Here is a 16,525-nt window from a genome sequence, read left to right on the forward strand (position 1 = left end):
ACCTGATAGACGTGTGTGTGCGCGCACACACGCACAATAACTATGTACATGCTCGGTGTGTACACTTGCGTCGCAGTTGGTCCCGTTGTAGTGTGCTTCTGGTTTTTCTTCGTGAACCAAGTAGCCCGACAGTCTAGTCTTGTGAGCTGTTTTAATTCGTCACCTGGTGCTTTTTCGTCGAGTAGCCATCAACGACCTTTTTTTTCTCTTTTCTCCGCAGCCGTGGGTGGGCGGCGCCTGCAGCTAGCAGCGTCGTCTCCCCCCCGCCTCCCTTTCTTTCATGCAGCGACGGGCGTTCGCCTGGCGTGTATCGACCCTTCTCGCGAGAGCGGCGCGAACCCAGCCGAGTGGTAGTCCGGAGTAGCGGTCCCGAGTAGCGGGCCGCAGTTTTAATTTCCGCTCTCGGACGGCCACCGATCGGTTCATGACTGATTCGCCTGGGCTTCGGAGGCGTGTCCGCACAGACTGCAGCCGTTGCCAGAAACGCTGTGCACACCGAAGGTGGTTGTAAAAGGACGGCCTGGAGTGGCAGTGCCACTTGCGTGGGCAGACGAAGCCCTTGTCGAGCAGCCGTTCGTAAAGCTGAGGCAGTACGAGCCGCCGTCAGAGTTGACTCGAGCAACGAAGACACTTATATGGCGGCTCAATTTTAACAAAGTCGGGTTGTAAGGAGCAGACATCGAATGCTTTGAAACGAAGGGCACTATAAACGCAAACACTAAACCAGTGTTTACCAGTCAAGTGCTTTTCAATTGATCAAGTGTTCCTTTTCATTATTTAACGTCAACTAAAAATTAATAATTATGGGGTTTTACATGCCAAAACCACGATCTGATTATGAGGCACGCCGTAGTGGAGGACTCCGAAAATTTGGACCACCCGGGGCTCTTTAACATGCACCTAAATCTAAATACAAGGGTGTTTTCGCCCCCATCTAAATGTGGCCGCCATGGCCGGGATTCGATCCCGCGACCTCGTGCTTAGCAGCCCAACACCATAGCCACTATGCAACCTAAGCACTAAGCGACCTAAGCAACCTAGCCACTAAGCATCCAACTGACAATCGGGTTAATTATAAGAGTATAAAACAAAGGTCAAAGTTCCACTTCCTTTTTTTTTAGCGCCGAAACACCAGTACCGGCACGTCGGTGTGTGGTGAGGGGTTTCAGAGTGAATTATAACATTTAAACCAGTATGACTGCCCAAGTTATTGAATCTTGCCGAGCTCGGACTTTGGCTCTTTCAGAATACAGCGCAGTCAATATTTGCCGGTAAAAAATTAACTATACTAAATCGCACAAGTCGTTCGCAGCGCTGAAAAAGCTGCGAGACTCCTTAGCAAATAGGAAGGCCGAATGCCCCACGACAGGTATGCATCCGCGCCGCATCGTCTCTCCGACGCTGTCGAATTCGCGCTATACGACATCCAGGCGCAAATGTCCTAACATGTCACGTTTCACTGTAATGTATCATGTACCAAGCAAACATAAAACTACCTAAACCCGCCATTAATCAGACACTTACTCCTGACACTGTATTACGCTAGGAACTGCGCAAGTACATTGCCTGTGTACGCCTCGTACCTTCGGTAGTGAGATGGAATGTGAGGTGGAATGCAGACTCGAGCAGTTGCCGTCAAAGACCAAGGCGTCACGGTGAGGTGATTCGGGAACTTCAAGGCAGCGTCGCCACAAGTTTCTCGTTCTTGCGCCTCTTCTGATTTACCAAGGGTATTTTGTTCATTCATTCATACTGTAAGCCTTCACAGGCTCACAAAGTAAGTGGATACAGGCATAGGAAGTTGTACAAGTACAGCGTCAGCACAATGAAAAAAAAAATAAAGGTGTAGTATAGCTTATGAAGAAAATGAAATCAGCATTAGAACACATAGGGAAAATAAGTAACGCTAAAAACGCGAGCGGGCCCATATAGTAACAGTTATGGATATCAAGTACATTATGAAGCTAATATCATTGATCAAGCCGCGACTAAAGAATTATTTCAGCTTTGCGAACAAGCACATCAGCATTAGTGGAATTGACAATAGTATTCGGCAGTGTATTGCACAATTCTATTGCTTTGGGAAAGAAAGCTGTAAAGGTGTTATACCGTGCGATAAGCGGTCAAATGCTCTGGTAGTGGTTGTTTCTACTAGAAAGCCGGTACGGCGGTTTCAGGCAGCCTTCTTTGTCAATTTTTATGCTTCCGTAATAAAGAAAAAAAAACTAAGCTTAACTACAGTGGTATCTCGCCGTAGGGGAAAACATCTGGATGCATGCTTTGGCACATATAGCAGTTACGCTGGCGTGACGCGAATACTTATCTATGTAAACTTGCGTGCATTATTTAGTACTTTTTCCGAGCTTTTCGATAAAATAGGCTTATCTGGGATCGCAAATTACCCTTGAATATTCAAGAATAGGCCTTACTAAACTTCTTTGAGCTGTTATTTTCACTTGTGGTGGCGTCATGCTTAATCTCTAGCGCAGAAATCCTAATTGTTTGAATGCCTTGGTCCATGCAGTCTCACTGTGCTTCGCCAATTTTGGATTCTGTATTATTGTGACATTCAAATAGTTGAGTACGTGGTGGCACTTGTGTTACCTTAATACTCAATTATCGGTAACTAAACAAGAAAGAGTCTTTTTTTACTGTTACCCTGAGAAACTTTATTTTCTCGGCGTTTCTTGCCACGTCCCAAACCAAACACCAGTCAGTAATTTTTCGTAATGAAGAATTGAGCCTTTCCTGGTCTTTGACGCTTCGCAGTAGTGTAGATCACGCAGTCATAAACGAATAAGCTCCGTGTAAACGTTGCACCTACATATGAATATATATCATTAACATAAAAGAGGAACAATAAGCGTCCAATAGCTGATCCCTGTGGGACGGTTGACAAAACCTTACTTAAGATGGCTCGAATCAACATTGTTTATTGAAAGATATTGCATTCTGTTTGAAAGATACGCTTCAATCCACATGTTTAATTTGGGATGAATAGCTATTGATTTCAGCATTTCAATTAACTTCTTATGTGAGACGTTATCGAAAGCCTTCGCACACACAACGAAAATTGCTGTAGCTGGCTGGGCGGAGTTAACTACAATGGCGAGGTCATGCGTAATTTTAAACTGAGTTACAGTAGATAAACCTTTACAAAATCCGTGTTGCCGGCTATAAGGTAAGTTATAGGCTTCTAAGTAGTTTGCAATTGCTTCATTGATTACGTGTTTTATTATTTTTCTACAACAACTCGTTAAGAATTTGGACTGATGAGCAACAACCAATAGTTTGTCGCCGCCTTTGTGAATATGTACCGCTTTTGAGCACAGCCGATGCGCAGGAAGAGCACTCATATCTAGTGATACTGCGAAAATGGCATGCAAGAATGGCAAATACTGTTCTGCGTATCTTATAAGAAACTAGTTTGAAATGTTCTCTGGGCCATGAGTTTAGATCAATATATAATAGCAAGTTCAAGGTGCCCAGTTTAGTTATCTGCACAGGGTTGAATAAAGGCGCGTGCCCGAGACTCCGGTTGGTGACTGTAAATATGTTCATAGTCAGCCGCCAGTAGTTGCGTTATCTTGCGGAGCACTTCGAACGCAGCTCGAGGCTTCAAATATTATAGTCAGATTGTAGTATTCCTCAACGAAGCACGCTCACCAAACTGGTTTATTGTGGGGGAACTTGTGCCCCGAAACTAAAGACAAATACTTTCACACAATTTGCAAGCATAGTCAAGCGGAGCCTATTCAGCAGTCAACCATGTTTCCTCATCGAACACGCTTCTCTCACACCGCGATGACCAGGAGCCACGCCGCGAATTCTTATTTGACTCGGGCGCTTTCACGTGCGCGTGCAAGAGCGACACGCGCTGTGTCGCCGTGCCTGAGGCGTTGCTGGCACTCTTGCAATGACGTTGCGATGAGAAGCTTGGAAGGGCATACCTTGCGAGATTGCTAGTAAGTGGCATGTGGAGAGCTCTCGGCGGCAATATATAAGCCTGGCTCGTGTAAGGCCCACACCCAGTACAACATATCAGAAGAACAACTGCGGGCCTTACACGGGTAAATGTGGTATTTCAGGTCTGGCAAATGAAATTGCTCAACTGAAGGTCATATTACTGATACGACTGGCACGTCAATCGTCGCAGTCGATGACAAAATCTGTTCCGGTGTTTAGTTAAGTTGTGAACCTTGGAAGCAGGGACCCGGACGTGCAAAATAAAATTGTAGTTGTTGAATACAGCACCAATACATGAGCAAAGAAGGGGAAGAGACATACATGAATGCTAATTCGAAATTGAATTGTTTTCAAGTAGTCATCAGGTGTATCGTCGATCGGACAATTTCAGGCATCAGTCGAGCACATGGGTTCTGCGTAAGTTAACGAGGCCGATGAAGTTACATAAAAGAGATTTTTTTCCTCTCTTTGATTCTAAGAATATTTTTCTGTATTTTCCTTGAATGAAATTGGAATTGAAACCAATATTCCGTTCATTAGGAAGCTTTCTCGGTAGCCCGCATGGCTTTCTTTTGTACCTTGGGCGGGGGCTGCTCTCCGATGGAGGGCATTTCATTCCGACAACCGTCGGTTGAAATGCCATGGATTTTAATCACATTTTGTGAAGATACCTATACTATAGATGGCTACTGCGTGTCACTTGCCGCTACGTTCTTGGCTGACACGGCCACATGGCGTAGTTGCTGGATTCACATTCAAGATGTCAGTTCCACTCCAGGGCATCCTTTATAAATTCTTCGGTGGCAGAGTATACGGCAGCACACGCACAGGTCAGCACCACCATTCGGTGGCGATTGGTTTCTGAACCCGAGAGCGGGTCAGAGCGCACGCTCGGACGTTCTTACGGCTGACCGGTCACACTCCTCCCTCGAGTGCAGGGCGTATTTATCAGCGACTCTTCTTCGCTCCAGTGGCCAAGACGCTCCCTGTTCGGAGACGAACGACGCGAAGCTGTGTACAAGGGGGACAAACTCACTCAGCATGTCTGTCACGGTCTTCTGGAAGTCAGCGGCTTGTCCCGGTCTTGCCCGGAGGTGGGTGCGCGGATAAACTCAGGCAGCGGTGGTCAAACACTGGCAGAAGCCAGTCTGCGGAACTCGATAAACAACGAAGATTAAAAGTATAGAGACGCGTCGACCTCTGCTTCTAGTCACGTACGCGAAAAGAGCAACGATGACAAACCATCTCGGTGTTGAGCCTCTGGAAGCGTATTGACTGGATGCGTGACTTTCTTCCATGAGGCTGCTCCAGAACCGTAGGAAATGGAAGAAGGAAATGACTCTGCCTTTTCAAGCTTGAAGAACCTACGCGTTCAGCGCGAACTGCGGCGGCAGGAAATAAAACTACACGTCAGTTGCAAATGAAGACAGGACTGCAACGTAAGGAGACGGATGTCATGTGGTAATCCATTATGTTGTTTCCGATCTCCGCTGGTGCTGGCCGGGACATATTATAGAGACTCCCTGATTCATGGTCACTGGTTGCAAGTGGCGTATACGGGTAGCGCTCTGTATCGTACGTCGTTCAGCTGCGCTTTGTCGCACATGAAGACATTCATGGGAAAACGCCAAACAATTTCTGAAGGGCAGCCCCAGGGTCTGAACAGAAATAATGCGCTTCGAGGTCAATAGCGAACCACCTTGATGACCTTTCCTTTAGTGTAGCTTGGTCGAAGTAGCAATGCTTGATTACACAGTTCTGCTCTAAAGACGTTATAATACCTCCCTTTTTTAAGTTATAATATATATATATATATATATATATATATATATATATATATATATATATATATATATATATATATATATATATATACATATGCGATGATACTTAAGTGTTCTTATGTTTTAATTTTGCGTAATTGGTATGCTTTTCCTTAGCTTACTGACTTGTGTCGAATCGCAGAAACACAGAACGTCCCGGTTTGTCTTTCTGCGTGTTTCCTTTGCTTCGATACTGATATTCGACGTACATTTTTGAAAAGTGCTTTATTGGCAAAATACTCTCAAGTTGCTGGATGTTATGGTCATTAAACTATTCCTCAAATATGTTCTTCCTATCTACGCTTTCTCTTTCCATGACCCTTGTACCTCCCACAGTGCATCGTAGAAAACCGTATGTTTCTCTTTCGGTTAAGCCTCTGGCCTGTCACATCTGGTTTCTCTCTTTCTATTGGTTGTGAAAAGGCCGCTGGCACCTTAGTCTTAAGTATTTCGATTTTCATCTCTATAAATAAAACAAACACGCTTTTCATTATGTAATTAAAACGTGCGCAGACCATTACTATGGGATCAAAGTCCGTGCGTCTCATAAGTTGTTGCAGTTAACTACCTTATTGTAACTCAAGCGATGGCGGATCGCTGGAGCAGCACCATGGAAACAGTGAAACACAACACTCAAGAACAATAAATTACTGGTGTAGACCATCTCAACGTTCCAAGCAACCATATGTTCAAGCAATGGAATATAACTTAGGTGTTTTCATGTTGCTCAGTGACTGTGACGCGTGTGTTTGTATACTGAAGCTGTATGGCTGCAACGTGCACGCTTTGAAGCAGTAAAATGTGCAAGCCCCATTAATTATGTCAGATGAGTTGACAATTATCTTTTTGCTTTAGCCGCTACAATCGTCACCATGAAAAAACAAAAAGGAAGCTGCGTTTCCAGCGTGAGACTGCACAGATGCTTGAGCGCGCAGGAAGGACAACGTCGTAGTTTAACTTTTTTTCCCTGTGCTTGTGCTTACATCATTGTACATAATCAATTACTGCACTTGGTAAAGGAATCAAGGTGCTATATATGGTTACAATAGCTAATTAAGTGATAGAAAGCATAAAAAGCACCACATGAATCACACATAACATCCATAGCCAGGCAAGCATGCCCATGACCTGATGGATTGAAGGCTTGCACCATGCCTTTATGGAAGACACAAAACAATCGAAGTTCAGGCCCTGTAAACTATTTCGTATTCACTTTACGTAGGTCCTGTGCGCGGTTTCCTTGGTCTTCAACGTGGCAGGCACCGGAAAGGCTTCCGCCATATGCATCTTTTTTTTAATGGACCCCATGCACGCGTTTACTGCCGCTGGGACATGCAAACTTGTCCAATAACAGAAAAATACAAAATAACGATTTCTTCAAATTTAGTACCATCTCGCTTGGTCGTTCATTATTGGAGAATTATTCCTAGCTCCAGAGGGAAACGAAATTCATTCAGGGCTCGTTTAGCCTCTTGCAAATAATCCATGTTGCTGTTATGAAGGACATTAGTAGCAGTCATTACATCAAGCGACATTCGTTTGTGTCATCTTTTATTTGCTACTTGCAAGACCTTGAAAAAAACTGTCCACTGAGAAGTAACGGCAACGGCACCACAACCTAAGAATTATGACAGGCAAATACAACAGGTATAAACGGCGCTTTCCTGCTTTCCTATCCATTGTGCACCAAGGTTACGTAAACAAGCGGCAGCGGAAGCGTAGCGCACGGCCTCCAAGTCCTGAATTTCAGCCCCGAGTTTCAAACCACAACAAAGTGATAATCTACGCCGAATCGCAGTGCAGCTTTCCTGCACTATCGAAGAGAATGACCGCTAGAGATCCCATTAAGAGCCTGATCCCCAATCCTCGCCAAGTATGTGACATGCTTTATGTGTGCGCCGACACACGTCTCCAAGATAGCGCGGCATGCGAAGCACTATGACCTTGCTCGTCCGTGCATTGCCGATCTAGAATAAACCCGCGAGCAAACGAGATTGCTGGTGAACAAATTGCTCATGCGGAACGAAGCCACTTTTTCTAGGTACAGGAGGTGGAATTGAGATGCTTTCGATGTGGACAACGACAGCGAAGATCCGATCTCCTCGAACCGCGAAAGAGCGTCGCATTAATCACCCTGCGCTATCGGACCGATGCGGTACAACGACTCGCAGCGGTCGCGAGGTAAATACACACGCGGACTCGCCCAGCATTAGACCGCGAAGGCGGTTCATCGCGTCCGTCGAAGGGCTGCCCCGTTCGCGAAACCGTTAGTTCACCCGGCATTGTTTGCCTACCGTGCCGGCTTCGTCCGTCAGGTATGAAGGACAAAATTAAGTCCGATCGAACAAACAGCGGTCCTTTTGGGTGCGTCTAAAACATGCGCGCGTTCTCGGCACCTGGGACCGGCGGCGAAATAGAGTTTACCATCTGGGAGGCGGGTGGCTGTTCCTTTTTTGCTGCTGCTGTGCGGATTATATATGTATAGGAAGGAAGACGTCGAGATTTTCTATAACAAAATTTGCGGCGTGCATGGGGGATGGTTGGCGAGATGTTTGAGGGAGGGTAGCGGTAGAGCCGAGTGGGTGGGCGGGTGGGGGTCTGTATAAACTCTCAGTGACGAACGCTCTGAAATGTCTCGTGCGGCGTGGCGGGCCAGGGGGGGGGGGGGGAGGGGGAGGGGGGGTGCGCGCCCAGCACATCGATAAGCGGCGCCGGCAGAGCCTCCATCATCGCTCACGAGGGCCATCTAGTCGTCGGACCGGACGTCCAGCGCACCCCTCCTCTCCCCCCCCCCCCCATCCCCTCTCATCCCGTGCCGTTCCTGCCACCACCGCCAAAAGAAATTAAAAAAGAAAACAGAAAGAAAGAGAGAAAAAGAAAGGAGTCCAGTGCGTTCACTCGAAGCGCACCGTTCCGTGGCCATTCATTTGTCATTCGCATCTGGCCGCGCACAAAACCGCAAAGCGCCACTCGTGCCTGCTCCAACACATACAAGCTCGACCGCGCGCGCCAGAGAGCGAGAGAGAAAAAAAAGAAACAGCGAAGGAAAGAAAGCAACAGCGACAGGAGTGTACGGCGACACGGCCTCAGATTGGTGCGCACGCTTCAATCTGCCTGCGAGTATGTATGTATACGTGCGGGCTCGGCTTGATGCGGCACGTGCCCCCTTGTCGCGCGCACTGTATACGCGTCGCGGTACCATCCGTCCCACTTCGCAGTGGCGTTGCGCATTTCAGGACATCGAACAGAAAGAAAGAAACACAAACTGTGTGTCGCATCTCATTCCCTGGCCCCTTTCCTGATTGCCATTGTTCTTTTTTCTTCTGTGTTCGCCTTCGATCCAGTCACGTTCGTCGCAAGCTAGAAATAAAAAAAATATCTCCTGTTCATCTACTTCCTGTTCGGAATCGCTACCGTGCTTTTCATTCATGGACTGTACACTTTAAATTACTGTACACTTCTGTTTATATTTCTTGCCTAATTACTTAATATTTGACAGCGAATAAATGTATATATATATATATATATATATATATATATATATATATATATATATATATATATATATATATATATATATATATATATATATATATATATATATATATATATATATATATATATATATATATATATATATATTTGTCATATCATAAGAAGCCAACAAACACTGACACCAAGGACAACATAGGGGAAATTACTTGTGCTTAATAAATGCAATAAAGAAACGATAAAGTAATGGAAATTACAGTGGATGAAAAAGAGTGGTGAAAAAAAGGTCTGTGAGTGGTGGCACTGGCTAACACTCCCAGGGTTCTACTAGGACACATAAATACCCAAGAAAGTGGATGGGTAAACGACGCCGCGGTAGCTCAATTGGTAGAGCATCGCACGCGAAATGCGAAGGTTGTGGGTTCGGTTCCCACCTGCGGCAAGTTGTTTTTTCGTCCACTGTAATTTCCATTACTTTATCGTTTCTTTATTTCATTTATTAAGCACAAGTAATTTCCCCTATGTTGTCCTTGGTGTCAGTGTTTGATGGCTGCTTATGATATCACAAATAAAAATCGGGCCCCTCGGTTAACCCCCTTCTTCTCGTTCATATATATATATATATATATATATATATATATATATATATATATATATATATATATAGTCATATAATGAGAAGCCAACGAACACTGACACCAAGTACAACATAGGGGAAATTGCATGTGCTTAATAAATGAAATAAAGTAATGATAAATTAATGGAGATTAAAGTGGATGAAAAAACAACTTGCCGCAGGCGGGAACCGAACCCACAACCTTCGCATGTCGCACTCCCAGGGTTCTACTCCCAGGGTTCTACTAGTACACATAAATACCCAAGAAAGTGGATGGGGAAACGCCGCCGCGGTAGCTCAATTGGTAGAGCATCGCACGCGACATGCGAAGGTTGTGGGTTCGGTTCCCACCTGCGGCAAGCTGTTTTTTCATCCACTTTAATCTCCATTAATTTATCATTACTTTATTTCATTTATTAAGCACATGCAATTTCCCCTATGTTGTACTTGGTGTCAGTGTTCGTTGGCTTCTCATTATATGACTAATAATTATCGTGTCTCTCGGTTAACCCCATTTCTTCTCGTTTATATATATATATATATATATATATATATATATATATATATATATATATATATATATGTTAACCCCCTTTCTTCTCGTTTATATATATATATATATATATATATATATATATATATATATAATGCCACGACCTCGACACAGCTGACAACCACACGGTGCAATTCGGTGCCACATGCTAGGCATGTTGGGTGGCTCGCAGAAGAAGAGAACGACGAAGGTGCCAGGACAACAATCAATAAAGAGATCTCCAGCGTCGACCGAAGTCTTTGTGGCTTTGTCTGTGACAAACTGGTGGAGGTGCTGGGTACGCGTCTATGTACTCTGACCCCCGGGAACTGGAAGTGGACAACCTACGCAAAAGCCGACGGCTTCAAAGACTGCCTCCGGAATACGGCCTGCAAGATCTGCCGAGGATGTCCACCACAACCGCAAGCCAGACACAGGAGACGTACGGTACGGGACAGCCTCCTGCGTCGCTGGTTCTCCACACCCCACGCTGGCCGCGGCCGTTCCATGGTGAGCCTTTTGAGGACGTGGAAGACTGGCTTGACGACTTTGATCGTGTGGCTGACGTCAATTATTGGGACGAGCAGAAAAAGTTACGGAACGTGTACTTCGCCCTAGAGGACTCTGCCCGAACATGGTTCGCTAACCACGAGCCATCCATTACCACCTGGCAAGAATTTCAGCAGCAGATACGCGATACGTACAGCAGCCCCGCAAGAAAAGAACGAGCAGAGCAAGCCCTTCAGAACAGGGTTCAAAGGCCGAACGAAAGCGTCGCCATGTTCGTCGAGGACATGTCGCGGCTTTTCAAGCGTGCTGACCCTGGCATGACAGAAGCTAAGAAAGTACGCCTGCTGATGCGTGCAGTGAAAGAACAGCTGTTTGCTGGACTGATGCGAAGGCCTCCAAGTACAGTAGCTGAGTTCGTCAGTGAGGCTACGACAATGGAGCGAGCCCTTCAGCAACGTTCCTCAGCCTACGATCGCCAAATCAGCCTGGGATCAGCGTCTTCTCTCTCGTTGCCCTATGACACCAATGCGCTTCGAGAGCTTGTGCGTAGTGTCGTGCGTGAGGAGCTCGATCGACTACAGGGAGCACGATTTCAACCGACCGTAACGTCCCTCACAGATATCGTCCGCGAAGAAGTCCGCCAGGCGGCACAGCCATTCGTGCAAACCAGACCTGAAACCGCCCCCGTACTGACTTATGCACAAGCAGTGAGGCTACCATCGCAACCCGGGAACCACCGTAACCCGCCTTCTTCTGAAGAACCGCTGTGCCACTTCCAGGGCCAAGCTTCACGTACAAATATATACGGGTCCACGAGCCCCCGAATCAATACGCGAAAGTCAGACGTGTGGCGCACACCGGACTATCAGCCACTCTGCTTCCACTGTGGCGAAGCGGGCCACCTGTACCGTGCCTGCTACTACCGAAGAATAGGACTCCAGGGCTATCACCCCGGCGCTCGTCGCCCACGTGAGGGAGAGCGCCCGAGAGAAATCCAGCAATATCTGGCCAGTCAACCTTCGTCGCCGTACGCGCAGTTCCCACCGGTTGAACAGTCCCTGCCAACGACCCGATCTCCGTCTCCGCAGAGGCGCCAGTCACGATCACCACCTCCTCGACGATCGGCGTCACCTAGCCGCTACACTACGTTCTCCGCTTCCGTGGGAAACCGGGCCACGAGCCCAAGTCGGGGAAACTAAGAACAGCGACCTCTGGGGGTGGGGCCGCTGTCCAACGCACTTCGAAAAATCCTCCGCTGCGACCCCCCGACGACGGCGTCGACGACGGCGACGATAACGATGACGACAACGACGACTGCGTACCTTCGACACCTTCCTGCGAAAACCGTGAACCTGTTTCAGCCGACATACTTGTTTCTGTAGATAACCACCCGGTAACCGCTCTTGTCGACACTGGTGCCGATTATTCTGTCATGAGCGGACAACTGGTTACTGCACTTCGCAAGGTGACGACGCCATGGCCAGGACTTAAACTCCGTACAGCCGGCGGTCATGTTCTCACGCCGATCGGCAAATGCACTGCGAGGATACAAATTCGTGAGGCCACATTTGTCGGTTCATTTATTATACTGGCAGAGTGCTCCAGGCAGGTCATACTCGGCATGGACTTTCTTCGGGAGTACGGCGCAATCATCAACCTTCGCGAGTTACTTGTCACTTTTTCCAGCGAACACGCAACTCATTCGGGCGACTACCACCCACAGTCCACGGTGTTACGCGTTTCGGGTGACTGTGCAACTTTACCACCCAGGAGTACTGCGTTGATCACCGTAGAAACAGACGATGATCCTCCCCGTCTCGGAATCGCTGAAGGCAATCTGTCAGTCTATATATATATATATATATATATATATATATATATATATATATATATATATATATATATATATATATATAAAGACTGGAAGGTGTGCAGTGGCACTCAGAAAACAGCTGCCTGCACCGTTCGAAAGAAAAGTAATGAATAAAAGGAAATTGATTGCTCCGTGGAATCTCGAAAATGGCGGAGTAAATATTATGCCCGCTGAGTGAATAGTGCAGTATCGGGAGCGCGTCTCAGGTAGTTGGACATGGTACTGTTCTTGCAGAAGCTTGCTTCTTTTCCACGTTTGACACAACGTGTTTTCATATCATTTTGTCCACAACAGAGCCTTCAAATCGGGGCTTTACGGGAGAGGGAGTTACAATAAAAAGACAGAAAAGCAACAACAACAACAACAGCAATGCCACCATCTAAAAATTTTGCTGAAAACTTCAAACACAAAGATAGGACCGGAGCGTTGAGCCAGCTAAGCGCCAGAGTGTTTTCATTTCTTGGGAAGCGCTGTTATACTGTATTAAGCATTGGAGAAAAATATTTTTGATTAATGTTGAAGCGTTTATATATTTCATTATTAAGTAATGTTAACATAAAAAATTAGAAATGTAAGAGAGATAGAGGCAGAAACTTTCTTTAATTTGAACCAAATTGAGCAGATCCTGATCGGTTAAGATTTGAAGCAGTGGTCCATAGACCTTCATGGGGCTGACGCGTATATTTGATGGCTTGATCAGATTGAAGCTTGTCGCCTTTTTGGATTCCTACGCCTAATTAAATGGTTAGCCGTACTCTTAGCTACTGAAGGTGATGCTGAATAGCTCGATGCGCCCCCCATCACCGTGTAACAGATACAACTAAACATACCGTGTACTGAAAACTCCGACTCCGAGCACGAACAACGGCAAACGTGGCATGAACTGGTGATCGTGTGAACGCGAAGATCCACCATATAATTCGATTTGACCACGACAGTTTTATATTCATATCGACAGCAACGATGAGTTAAGGCAACTAATGCAGAGCATATACAAGAGACGCTTGATTGTGTGTGAGCTCTGAGCAGACGCGTTAGGATCAAGGCATCTTGCCGGCAACAAAGTGATATGTTGCCACAGGCGCAAAACGCATGCGCATATGCGTTCTCAGACTAGAAAATATCGCTTAATTTTTGGCGAACGTGACTGACCTGGAAGAACTGGTGACAACACCCAGGATCCGATTTAGGAGTAACAAGAATGTTCGTCGCCTGCTACACGGAAACCCCCAGGTTAAGTGAAAAATGCAGCACATATGTCACGGAACCAACCAACACAAACAGAAACTATAGTACAGGAAAAGCTGAGGTACACAGATGTTAAGGTTACTTACCCATCCTGCGCAGTGAAAGTCGCATAGAAATAGCAGTAAGGACATACTACAGCGGTACCAGCTCGGCAGTGAACTAGTTGGAACATGTGTCGACGGATGAGAGGAGTCCTGTAGGAAAAAGGAGAATTGAAATGAAAATTAAATTACGGGGTTTTACGTGCCAAACCACGATGTGGTGGTGAGGCACGCCGTAGTAGGGTTCTCCGGAAATTTTGACCACCCGGGGTTCTTTAACGTGCATCTAAATCCAAGTACACGGGTGTATTCGCATTTCGCCCCCATCGAAATGCGGCCGCCGTGGCTGGTGTTCGATCCCGCGATCTTGTGCTTAGCAGCCCAAGAAGGAGAATTACAGCACGTCACTGAGGATATAATTTTTTTTTCTCGCTCAAAATACTCAACTGACCATTCTTCTCTCTTTGTTTGCACTTCGCATTCGCACGCCTTTTCCTCGAGCTGTACTCCGTTCCACAGATAGCAGTCAACGCTGTGGAAGCTACGCAAGAAGTTCGGTCACGAAACGCTTTCACTCCGCGTGTGCCTCGCTCGCGCGAGCATGCACGTGAGGCTTCTCGCGATGGGTTGAAAATAAAGAAACCGAAATGAACAACAAAAATAAAAATGATCTGTGTTTTTTTGTTTCTACGGATTAAAACTTGTTTCATTCAATACTGAGCCTATATAAAGAAAAGTGCCCTCCCGCTCGGTGAAGAAGGATGAGCGAAGATGTGTTTGTGGGCCCCTTAATGGCGAACTGCACCTCCACCGCAGGTCGGCTCGGCATTGCACTATCTTCGGGATTTGCATTGCACTATCTTCGTCTGGTGGGAAAGCGTTCCCTGCGATGTGTGCCATGCTGCTGGCGAGGAGTCATGCGTCTGCGTGGTACGTGCTCCCAAGTGAGATAGAGGATGATACCATCGAGGCGTCAGCCCCATGATCGCGTCTGCCTTCATGGCGCGTCGCGGCCCGGCTGTCCGTGCCGATCACGACGTTTGGATCGCGTAGATCGTTTCTCCCTCCGAGACACCGAGTTCGTTGGTTCATTCCGCTTGCTCATGCGCATGTTTCGTCTTTGTGTGACTCAAGATCATGCCGAGCGAATGAGTGGGTGGTGCGAACGGGGTGCGATAACGATATCGCGTTCCACTCTTGAAGGCGAACCTTAAGCGTCCTACAATTTTTGTGTCTACACATGCACAAGATCCTGCGGGAAATAGCCCTTAACAGCCTTGCTGTAATAACATTGAACTACGTCCAAGTGCGAAGGAAGTCACTGCAAGAAGTCTATGCAGCCTCTACAGCGTTGGCTGATATGTATGGTACGGAGTATAGCGATGTCTATAAGCATCTTGTCAGTACAAGTACGGCGATCTAATTACGGCCGTGGAACGCTGTCTACTGATTGCGCCCGTTTCTATGGAAGCACGTGCGCAGTTCCAAATTAGTTCCTGAAAAGCTCCTAACACCAATGACGACATTAAAAATGGCTGTGGCTTAGCTAAGGTTAAGCCCAGGATGCGAAGCATACTAGCCTTTATTTTAGTTGTTATGCGTTGCATATTGCAATCACTCAGTTCAGCCCTTGGGCGCGGCCGGGCAGCCACCATTTAACCACGTGACGTGACGTCATGACAGCCGGAGGAAAAGCTGGGCCCCAACTCGCGCGGTCGCGCGCGGCTGCAGCCACCACCTGACTCCCGCTCCTCCCGCTAGGGGCGCTGCACCGGCGCGTGACGTCACGGTCACGCGCCGGCGAGCGCCTTCGCTTTTGCAGCTGTTATGACGTCAGATGGTAGCTACGCGGCCGCGCGCGGCGCAGCAAGGAAGAGCGTGGTTGTGCGGCTAGTATGCTTCGCATAATAACGCAAACTGAGTAGGCCAAAAATAGCGGGTAACGTTCGTGTCGCACCTACATAGCGCGCTTGAGAGGAAGACCCGGTGGGTCGCAACACGCTCCGCGTTCGGATCGACGCTCAGTGCCATACGTTGCTCGCGCAACATCCGCAGCAGCCACTTTCCGGACTGACACTGACGGGTGTCCCTTCCCATGGAGCCTATAGATCAAGGGCTATACATAGCTGCCTGAGAACTGTGGGGGTGGGGAGGACTCGAAGTCGACACCGCTGCTAACACCGTAGAGCGCGAAACAGGACAAACCAATAAAGCAGAGCCGACGTGCTACAGGAGCCTGACGAACGTGCCTTCCCGAACGCTACCGTGAACGAGCTCCGCGGAAGGCTCGGGGAAAACAAATGTCTGTGACACGTGGGGAGCAAAGATAAAACGAGAGAGAGATAGAATGCCATGGGAGCGTGTTCCTACGTTTCTGCGGCGATCTCGAAGATAGGAACAGAAAGCCGGCAGTTCAGAAGCGTC

General features: G+C 47.2%; 1 protein-coding gene and 1 non-coding gene across 3 annotated transcripts in view; one reads left to right on the top strand and one right to left on the bottom strand.

Moving 5' to 3' along the window:
• Positions 1-9,056: 9,056 nt before the first annotated feature.
• Positions 9,057-16,525, bottom strand: part of LOC139047678 (uncharacterized) — a 347,910-nt gene continuing 340,441 nt past the window's right edge. For both annotated transcript variants that reach the window (XR_011507321.1, XM_070521589.1), the window contains 2 exons: positions 14,147-14,254; positions 9,057-9,149 (listed from right to left, as the gene is read on the bottom strand). Coding sequence is in view for 1 of the 2 variants with exons in the window: in XM_070521589.1 (XP_070377690.1) it covers positions 14,220-14,254 (35 nt within the window). In the remaining variant the exon portion in view is untranslated. The remainder of the gene's footprint in view (positions 9,150-14,146; positions 14,255-16,525) is intronic.
• TRNAS-CGA (transfer RNA serine (anticodon CGA)) lies at positions 9,651-9,723 on the top strand. The gene has a single exon. It is a non-coding gene; the product is annotated as a tRNA-Ser (tRNA).

The sequence above is a fragment of the Dermacentor albipictus genome, chromosome 7 (assembly GCF_038994185.2).
Source record: "Dermacentor albipictus isolate Rhodes 1998 colony chromosome 7, USDA_Dalb.pri_finalv2, whole genome shotgun sequence".
Taxonomy (NCBI): Eukaryota; Metazoa; Arthropoda; class Arachnida; order Ixodida; family Ixodidae; genus Dermacentor; species Dermacentor albipictus.